This window comes from Triticum dicoccoides, chromosome 3A (assembly GCF_002162155.2).
Source record: "Triticum dicoccoides isolate Atlit2015 ecotype Zavitan chromosome 3A, WEW_v2.0, whole genome shotgun sequence".
Lineage (NCBI taxonomy): Eukaryota > Viridiplantae > Streptophyta > Magnoliopsida > Poales > Poaceae > Triticum > Triticum dicoccoides.
Genome location: NC_041384.1, coordinates 715,437,540 through 715,447,164, shown reverse-complemented (window position 1 = coordinate 715,447,164; position 9,625 = coordinate 715,437,540). Strand labels below are relative to the sequence as shown.

The 9,625-nt window shown below is 50.8% G+C and overlaps 1 protein-coding gene across 2 annotated transcripts; it reads right to left on the bottom strand.

Moving 5' to 3' along the window:
• Positions 1–6: 6 nt before the first annotated feature.
• Positions 7–8,898, bottom strand: LOC119270414 (glucan endo-1,3-beta-glucosidase GIII-like). Of its 2 annotated transcripts, XM_037552418.1 has the most exons (4): positions 8,763–8,898; positions 7,612–8,542; positions 3,349–3,359; positions 7–1,037 (listed from the first exon to the last, which is right to left on the bottom strand). In XM_037552418.1, exons 1-4 carry the CDS (start codon positions 8,833–8,835, stop codon positions 97–99), a joined length of 1,956 nt encoding a protein of 651 aa, XP_037408315.1. In that variant the 5' UTR covers positions 8,836–8,898; the 3' UTR covers positions 7–96. The 2 variants fall into 2 exon arrangements, with proteins under 2 accessions (XP_037408315.1, XP_037408314.1); XM_037552417.1 differs by lacking the exons at positions 3,349–3,359; positions 7,612–8,542; positions 8,763–8,898 and adding exons at positions 1,182–1,226; positions 1,334–1,449.
• Between the last annotated feature and the right edge of the window lie 727 nt (positions 8,899–9,625).

Genomic DNA, 9,625 nt, shown 5'->3' with positions numbered 1-9,625 from the left:
ACACACACACGAGTAGTTGACCGAAATGCATGCATTTTGCATTACCAGGCAGCTTATTCAAAGTTTCAAACACAAAATATCCAGCGTTTACCGCACTCAGAAACTAATGGAGTAGGCCGGCGACTTGTCCGGATTGAACAGCCCAAAGTGGTTCTCTGTCGGGTCCCCTGTCTTCTGGTTCTCGTTGAACATGGCAAACATGTACGTCTCCAACGGCCCAGGCCTCTTGGGTGTGCCCCCGCCGACATGTTTGATCAACCCCTGGTTGTACGCCTGCGCGTTCTGCGCCGTCGCCCCGAACCCGCCGGCCGACGGCCACCCGCTCTCGGACACGACGACCTTCACCCCGGGCGTCTCGGCGTCCTCCAGCGCGGCGTAGATGGAGTCGACCATGGCGTCGAAGAGGTTGGTGTAGGTCAGACCGTTGCCGTCGTCGTTCACGGTGGTGCCCGGCGCGAAGGTGGCGTAGTTGAGCTTGATGTTCTGCGGGTCGCCCTTGTAGGCGAAGTAGGGGTACACGTTGACAAGCAGCGGCGCGCCGGTGCTCACGAGGAAGTCCAGGATGGGCCCCATGTAGTCAAGGTCCGCGAACACGCCGTTGGAGGGCGGGAAGGTGTCGGTGACCACGTCGAACCGCACCGACGTGGACACCTTGACGCGGCCGCCGAGGCCAGCCGCGGCGAGCGCCCCTTGGAGGTTCTTCATGGCCGGTAGGATGGTCTTCTGGCCGTCGACGCTGTCCATGACCTCGTTGCCGACTGCGATGTAGCGGAAGGAGACGCCCGGGTAGGGCTGGACGTTGGCCTTGACCCAGGCGGCCGCGGCGGAAGGGTCATTGGCGAGGCCGGGGAGCGCGCCGTTGCCGACGTCCATGAGGAGTCCGATGCCCGTGCCGCTGAGCGCCTTGAGGACGTTGCTCTCTGGCGCGTAGATCCGCATGGCGTTGATGCCCTTGGATTTGTAGAGCTTAACCACGTCGCTGGGCGCCGGCAGGTTGTTGCCGATCACGCCGTTGCAGACGCCGATGGAATGCACCCCTGTTATTACGATCGAACAGTCCAAGAAAAAAAATCAGTTTCGTTGCGTGTCATGGTAGAGAATGTGATCTCTCGATCGAATAGGATCAACCAGAAAACTAGTTCCTGGAATACATGTTTAGTTATCAGGATGAGCTAGCGAACCTTTCGTATGTCCGTCGGGGTTAGCTGCCCGGTGAGCACTGCACTCTTTTATGCAAAATATCGTGCATTAAATAATTTTGCATGTACAGTCATAACAAAATGTGTTGATGTAGATGCATCTTAATCATAGATATACGATATAATAATTATACCTGTATGAAATGCTGCCAAGGAGACAAGGACCAGCGCCACTGCAAGCATGGAAGCAACACCTTGCTTCGCCATCGATCGTGGATTGTTCTCTAGGATATCTGGCTGTATTTGCATACAACGGATGCAGTGTATGTAAACCGGGCACACTACTCGTCTCTTTATATGCAAATTCTCAGCACTACTGTCCAGCAGTTTGGCGCAATACACGTTCGGGCGTTCGTTCGGGGTCGATCGAGTCCACCATGAGCTTCTTTATTTCTTATCCGTTTCCATTTTCCACCACTAGCAGAGCACCCACTGTAGTACGTGCCAAGTGCCAAGTGCTACTTGTATGACACCGGCCGCCGGCGCAAGTGCATGCCCAACTTGTTCGCTGGACCGTGGAAAACCGGTTGAACGGATGTCACCATCCGGCCCGGGGTTGCTTGCCAGCCATATTGATCATACGCGCGTCTCGGTGATTGACTCGTGATCGGGTCATCGGCGTGCCCGTGCCGGTCCCTTGCATAGCTTCAATATGTATATACAGAGAGAGCCGCGCCATGACTAGCTTGTCTGGCTCGTGGAATTTCCACGGCGTGCTGACCGCTGACCAGCCCGTCTCACGGCCGGGCTGATGGTGGCCTCGACAGTGCGCGCTTTGTTGCTTCCCGCCACTAGCGAAGCTACTTGTTGTCTCTTGTATGGCAATGGTAGGATATGGGTAGGGTAGAGCAATATTATATCCATATTTGTATAGTTAATAGATACAAAATTCTATCTATACACGTGTCCACAAGTATGAAACTTTACCTATATCCATATCCGACGGGTACCCGTAACTATTGGGCAATCAGCGGGTAGAACATATAGTACACAAGTTGTTCATAATTTTGCACTCATTGATAGCACATTTGAAGAAAAAAATTCAATATCTAAGCTCAATAACAGGTAGATGAGTACATGGCCACCATAAAAACTAGACAATGCCCCGCGCGTTGCTGCGGGATTTTCCGATGACTTGTTTGACATATGATGGTTGAAGAATATTAAGGTCCAGTTTCATATGACAATGACTGTACATCAGAGTCCTGGAAATTCATAACATATTTGGTATTCATGATACCTGAAAGTATTAATTTTCTAAAAGAACATGAAAATATGATGCTACGCGTCTCAGCGTCTGCCTACTATGGTCGGCCAAATATTCATAGATCTAGCAACGTATGTAGAGCTTATCTCACATCCATGGAACTATATTTGTTCAATACTGATAAGTGTTCCACTCACAGTTTTTGATAAGAATGTACAGAGACAGAGGTAACTGAATGAATAATTAAAAAATGTGTGATTTTCTTCTACCATTGCTCGGTTCCTTCTGCAGTTTGGGATTTCGCCTTGCGCTTTTGTAGTTTCCCAGCTGATCTCGCTCCTTCTCTGCTGACTAACAACGTGGAGGACTGAGGGGCCGATTGCCATTTTAGCGACCTCGCAAAAAAGACTTACATGCTTTGGTTATGCTACTTTGGTGCCACCTGAGGAATGAAAAGAAACGGGAGGATCTTTAGTTCCACAGAGATGTGGATGGCTGGCCTCCACAACTTAAAGCATATGGCATTACATACAAAATTTCTTTCATCCACTCTTCTAATTTGTAAATATTCTTCATGCCTCCAATCTTCCATTTTATACTTCCTTTGTAATGAATTGTCTTCTTAATCAATGATAGAAATATCATTGCCTTTGTTAAAGAATCTTACGCTGCTACGCATGAGAACCGGGAGAATATGCTCGTCAACACCGGAAGCAAGCGCGTGTTTTGCTATTTTGCATACTCTCAACAATCAATGGAATAATGGATGGAGAAAACAAACAAATCATGAGGCGGACCTTTGGGGTTGACGGGGAGCAACAGTGGCACCTGCAGCTGCTGCACCCGCAGAGTTGCCGGTAAATTCTCCGGCCAACGTTGCAACCACACAACGATGATGCAGATTGACACCGCTGTCTAGAGTAGATATTTGCCGACGCAGACTGGGAAGTGGAGGAAGACGTGAGGGGACCTGCAGCTATAAAGCACGGGACGGGGAAGGGTAATGAACCGCCAGCCGTCCGCCGCTTGATTACCTCGTTAGTTAATCTTGTACGTGGGGGATAGTGGAAGATTGAAATGGCAGCCATAATGGCTGGTAGCATGAAGAAGGAAGGAAGCAATGTGTTGTGAACCCTCCAGCTTCGGGGACAAAGCTAACCAGATGTGCGATAAGCTTCAAAAAAAAGACCTAAGCGTGGAGAAGAAATTAATGTCGTGAGGCGGTGGAAAAACTTAAGAGAGGCTTGAGCGTTTTTTTTATTTGATGGAGGGAGAGGGTGACTGGAAACGCTTGGATGATGTGGCTGCATGGCTGAGTTGAGTAGCTGCATGTTAAGAGAATTTGCAATCTGGATGATGATGTGGCATGATGATGATGTGCCATGATGATGATGTGGACAGTGTGCATGTTAAGAGAATTGATAGAAGTGGGGAGCAACTTCTTAAGAATGTTAGATTTAGATACTCATAAGTCAATAGGAGTAGCCGAGTCACATGACAAACTAATGATTAATTAACGACAACTTAACATTAGTTAACAAGCGGGTAGGGTATGGGTATATCCGCGGGTACAAGGTTATAACGTACCCTACCCATGACTTAACGGGTAGGGTATGGTTATACAAGAGTTGTTTCAATTACCACACAAGGTAGGTGATTGACAATTGGGTGCTCCAGGAGTCCCTCGTCGTAAGCCTTATTGAGAAGATGTTGTAGCACGTTTGCGACAATGATAAACAGAAAGGGGAGAGAGGGTCTCCCCGGCGTAGCCCCCTGCAGCATTGAATCCATGACGCAGACTTCAAATTAAGAAGAACAACTGACTTTGTAGAGGTGTTAAGGCATGAAACCAATCCAACCCTCTTCGAGGGAAACCTTTTGCGCAACACTTGAGATAGAGCATCCCAATAAATAGAATCAAAAGCTTTGCGGAAGTCATCCACTCTTCCTTCATGTGATGTTATTATTTGTCTTTAAGAGACCAAGCTTCAACATGTCTTAGCGTTTAAAGCTTCCTCTTTGCTACCTCCTAATGTCAAAATTTTCTATTTCTTCCATCTATTGGTGCCTCAGGAGGACCATGATTGCTTCGGATAGCAGTGATGTTAAGTGTACTAATGTTAATTTGGATTTGGTTTCTATATCTTGCTAGTTCCAGTCTACTATCTCAAACGTCACTTTCGCTATCATGAACGTCTACGGCTCTCAAAACAGGCTCGCGCCCCGCTTTATAGATAAAGCAACAAACAAACTGCACGGCCGAACGATACAAAGTGGAGAGGTAGCCCTCTAGCACAGCTGATCCTAGGACAGCTGGAGCGCGACTACACTACCAAATGAGAACATGGGGAAGTCAGAGTACAACGCCACACCACGCCCTAGCACACCTAGTCTCCACTACAATGCCCTCAAGAGGGAGAACGGCACCGAGCGTCGCCGGTGCCGAGTTCGAATCGAACATGGGTCTTCACCCGGAGCCTTGGCATGGACAAGAGAACCTCAATGACGTCTTCAAGAAGATAGCGGCGCCTGCTAAGCATCGGCGGCGGCGGCGCCAAAGCATAGAGCTTTCGCTCGTCAGTTCACCCGTGTCATCACGATGAAGCCAGACCATGCATGTCGAGTTTCAACTCCCAGATCTAGATCTGGACGATGCCTATGCCAATGACATGAAATGTGCCCGAGCCACCAACCGCTACCCCTTGCTGCCCACACGACCAAAAGGGTAAGCCACCACCGCCGCTGAGGCCTGCCGGAGAGCCAACTAGAGGGACCACCATCCAGGGCCGCCACCCTGGCATCCCTGCCCTAGGACATCGCCGCCCGACCACCTCACGACACACCAACCACATCAGGGAGAGTAAAAGGCCTGCTTCCACTCGTAGCCCTGCATCAGTCTCTGGATCTGGTCCACACCTCCACAGTAGGAGGCGTCAACACCTGCATCCCTAGCTAGTCCCGGTGAACCGTGGGGACACGATCCTAAGACTGCCGACGGCCGCCGTGCAGGCCTTGGAGAGCCAGCACAACGGTCTGTGGCCATCGGTGACGATCCGTAGGTTGGGGAGGCTTCGTCAGGACCACCACCACTGCCCACCGTATCCGTGAAGACACTCCTCACGGGCACATACCGGGCTGAGCCCGGCCTCACCTACCCGAGGAACAAGCTCCGATCTACCTCGGGCCTAGATCTGACCTGCCCGAGCACAAACCCTAGGAAGAAGATGTCATTGCCGCGCGCGCAACCACACCAGCCCCGCATGCCGTCGGCACTGACCAAGGAGAAGGGAAGCCACCACGCCACCACCTGGACCACAACCATGACGTAGCCGTCGCCACCACTAGCCCGCACCACCCCCATCCCAACCCGTCGCGGCCCATGAGCCGACCAAGGACATGAAGGGAACCACCACCGCCACGAGCTACTGCTGTCGTCCCCGCAGGTGCAGAGCACCACCAAGACGTGGCCACCACCGCCGAGATCCAGCACAGCAGCGCCCGGCCCATGTCGCTGCGGCCCGCCCCGGCTGTCAGCCAGATCCGGCCGCCGCAGTGCAGACAAGCACACCAGCCACGCAGCCCCTCACGCCGCAACTGCAACCCCGCCTGGCTTCCACACCGGCGAGCCGCCACGCGCGCGGCGCCCTACGCGAGCACCATGCCCAGGCCCAAAAGAACCGGCCCACGCCGCCCCGTTGCGCATGAGGAGGAGGACGCCCCGCCGCCGCCGCCGGTCGGGCTTTGCCAGGCCGCGCCCCTTGGCGGCGTCGAGGGGTGGGAGGAGGGGGCTGTCTCTAGGGGCGGCGGAGATCGAGGGCCCTCCCCGTCGCCTCGCGGGGACGCCGCGGGAGGGGATATGACGACAACGAGACCACTCAGTCTCCGCCTTCTCTTTCGCTATCATGAACGTCTACGGCTCTAGCACTCATACGAATAAAAAATCTTTCCTCAACGAACTCATCGTTTTATCTTCCACCATTATCATACCCTAAACAGTCTTCCGGAATTTTAACCTAACTTTAAAGCGTTCTGCCCTCCGATAAATCCTCATCAAACTTCAATTTGGTGGAAGTGGTTGCCTTTGCTATTGCCATTAACTCCATGGCTCTCCGAGAGATTCCTAAATCGGCCCTTCAACTGGGCTGACAATCAATGCAATGCAATTTTAGCTACTAAGCTTGATAAGGCCTTCGTTAATCTGTCACACGTACAACCGCAGATCACATTCCGTTTTGCCGGTTTTTAGGCTTAACAACTGGATGTTACGTTCAGACGCTTTCTCAACAGGGGCAGTTAAAAATTAGTTGTTTCTTTGAGAATAGTTAAAAATTAGTTAGTGTTTCTCCCACTCCCTTGCTGGGCACTACCGGGTTGCTGGGCTGCAAGCTTAAGCATGTACACAACGTAGCTTAGACTTGGGCCGTGAATGCTAGTTCAGAATTGTAACATTGTGATTGAGTTGTTGGACAAGTTAGAGGAATGTGCACTTTCTGCCATCGAGTTTGGCCAAGGGAGACTAGTATAGTATCTCACATTAGGTGAGATTAATGAGATCAAACACAAAATTTCATATTTAGGCATTCCAACAATAACTGAATTATTTGACAACATAGCTGCGGGGTATGTCTACAACTCCGAAAAAAATCAGCTCAAAACTCGATGTACAGTTAGAGATTTTAAAAACACAAATTTGAATGTGAATAGTGGCATCTTTGGGTGAATAATAATTTGACACTGTTCGCATCTGATTTTGTCTTTTTTTTTCCTTCTATTTGTAGGTCAGATTTGGAGCTGAAACTTTTTGAGATTGTACATCAAATATTGATATGTGTCTGTAATTTTTTTGAGAATGTTTGAACATGTTTTGTATTTTTCTTTAAATTATCTCATTGATCTCATCACCTAATGTGATATTTTATACTAGTCCCTCCCAGAAAGATGGGTCCGCCGTGTCACTCTAGTAGGCCCGTAGTGTCACATTGTGCGAGAGCAAATGAATAGATGGGGCAAAATTTGACACACGTTCACCTTATTGAGGGTAAAAATTTGACATTAAAAACAGTGGAATTTACTCAGCTTTTTCTCTCAAAGGGCAATTTACTCAGCTTTTTCCGTTTCTGTGACTTGTTTTATTGGAGATATAAGAAAAATTAGAACATAACACAGACAGACGAGTGGTTGACTGAAATGCATGAATTTTGCATTTAGAAAGTAACGGAGTAGGCCGGCGACTTGTCCGGATTGAACAGCCCAAAGTTGTTCTCCGTCGGATCCCCTGTCTTCTGGTTCTCGTTGAACATGGCGAAAATGTACGTCTCCAGCAAGCTGGGCTTCTTCGGCGTGCCCCCGCGGACGTGGTTGATCAATCCCTGGTTGTAAGCCCGCGCGTTCTGCGCCGTCGCCCCGACCCCACCGGCCGACGGCCACCCGCTCTCGGATATGACCACCTTAACGTCGGGCTTGCCGGCTTTCTCCAGTGCGGCGTAGATGGAGTCGACCATGGCGTCGAACAGGTTGCTGTACGTCAGCCCGTTGTCGGTCACGGTGGTGCTGCCTGGCACGAAGGTGGCGAAGTCGAGCTTGATGTTCTGCTGGTCGCCCTTGTAGGCGAAGTAGGGGTACACGTTGACCAGCAGCGGTGCGCCGGTGCTCGCCAGGAAGTCCAGGATCGGCCCCATGAATGATGTGTCCGCGAACACGCCGTTGGAGGGCGGGGAGGTGTTATTGACCACGTCGAACCGCAGCGAAGTCGACACCTTGATGCTGCCGCTGAGGCCGGCGGCCGCGAGCGCCGTTTGTATGTTCTTCATGGCCGGGAGGATGGTCTTCTGGCCGGCGCTGTCCGTGACCTCGTTGCCGACGGCGATGTAGCGGAAGGAGACGCCCGGGAAGGGCTGCACGTTGGCCTTGACCCAGGCGGGCGCGGCGGAGGGGTCGTTTGCGAGGCTGGTTAGCGCGCCGTTGCCGACGTCCATGAGGAGGCTGATGCCCGTGCCACTGAGCGCCTTGAGGACGTTGCTCTCCGGCGCGTAGATCCGCATGGCATCGATGCCCTTGGTTTGGTAGAGCTTCACGACGTCGCTCGGCGCCGGCAGGTTGTTGCCGATCACGCCGTTGCAGACGCCGATGGAGTGCACTGGAAAATATTAATGTGCAGCAAGAGCTAATGAGTTAGATTTGTTACTTATGTGCAGCATGTAATCACCGCCCAAATACAAATGAAGCGATTAATGCTTAATTAATGCACTCTTTCATGCAATATTGCATACAAAAATATTGTGTGCTAATTTTGTATGAACGATTCCAACAAAATATGTTGATATACATGCGTACACACGTCTAAGTAAGCATATTACCTGCGGGAAATGATGCAAAGGCAACAAGGACCAGGGCCACGGCAAGTATGGAAGCAACACCTTGCTGCGCCATCCTCCTCGCCTATCTCTGTGTATCTTGAGGTGTCTTGTGCGGTACTATCACCTTATTTGCATGAATGTACCAAGCAAACTCGTCTCTTATATACCCAAAAAAATCTCAGCACTATCGGGAAGTTTGGCGCAATAATACACGTTCGCTCCCGATCCGGTCCACCATTCGCAGTTTCTTATCGGTTTCCATTTCCCTTGTTTTTTTTGAACACAATCGGTTTCCATTTTCCACCAATTGCCATAGCACCTGTATGTGTATTGGCCTGTCCCTTTTCAAACAAAAAAGAATGTGTATTGGCCTGTGGAAACCGGTTGAACGAGTGTCACCATCCAGTCCGGCCATACCCATCGTACACGCGTTGCGTTGCGTCCGGGTCGTCGACGTGCCGGTGCCGGTACAGGTCGCGCTCCATCGCTGGGAGGGCATGCATGGCGACATAGAGAGCTTGTCCGGCTCGTGGAATTTCCATGCCGCGATGACCGCTGACCTGGCCCGTCTCAGGGGCTGATAGTGGCCCTGGACAGTGCGCACTTTGTTGCTTTCAGCCACTCCTAGCTAAGTTACTTGCCACTTGTCTGTGCGTACGTTATGGCACGGGCATTATCACGGACGGAACTAATTTACGGTGAAGTCAGTGGTTTTACGAGAAATCGGATCTTATAACCCACACTTTACTTTTCATTTGATAATTTACAGTGAAATCAGTGATTTCATTTGAGAGACCCTAGCCTGCTTTTTTGTTGTTGCTGGTTGTGATGAACAGTAGCTAAACGGTACAAATCGCCCACTA

What these genes read in the sequence shown, in the direction of transcription:
- LOC119270414 (XM_037552418.1), bottom strand. Translation starts at nt 8,835, where the DNA reads ATGGCGCAGCAAGGTGTTGCTTCCATACTTGCCGTGGCCCTGGTCCTT. An exon ending in CTTTGCATCATTTCCCGCAG is followed by an intron (nt 8,543 to 8,762) that starts GTAATATGCTTA and finishes AATATTTTCCAG; the next exon opens with TGCACTCCATCGGCGTCTGC.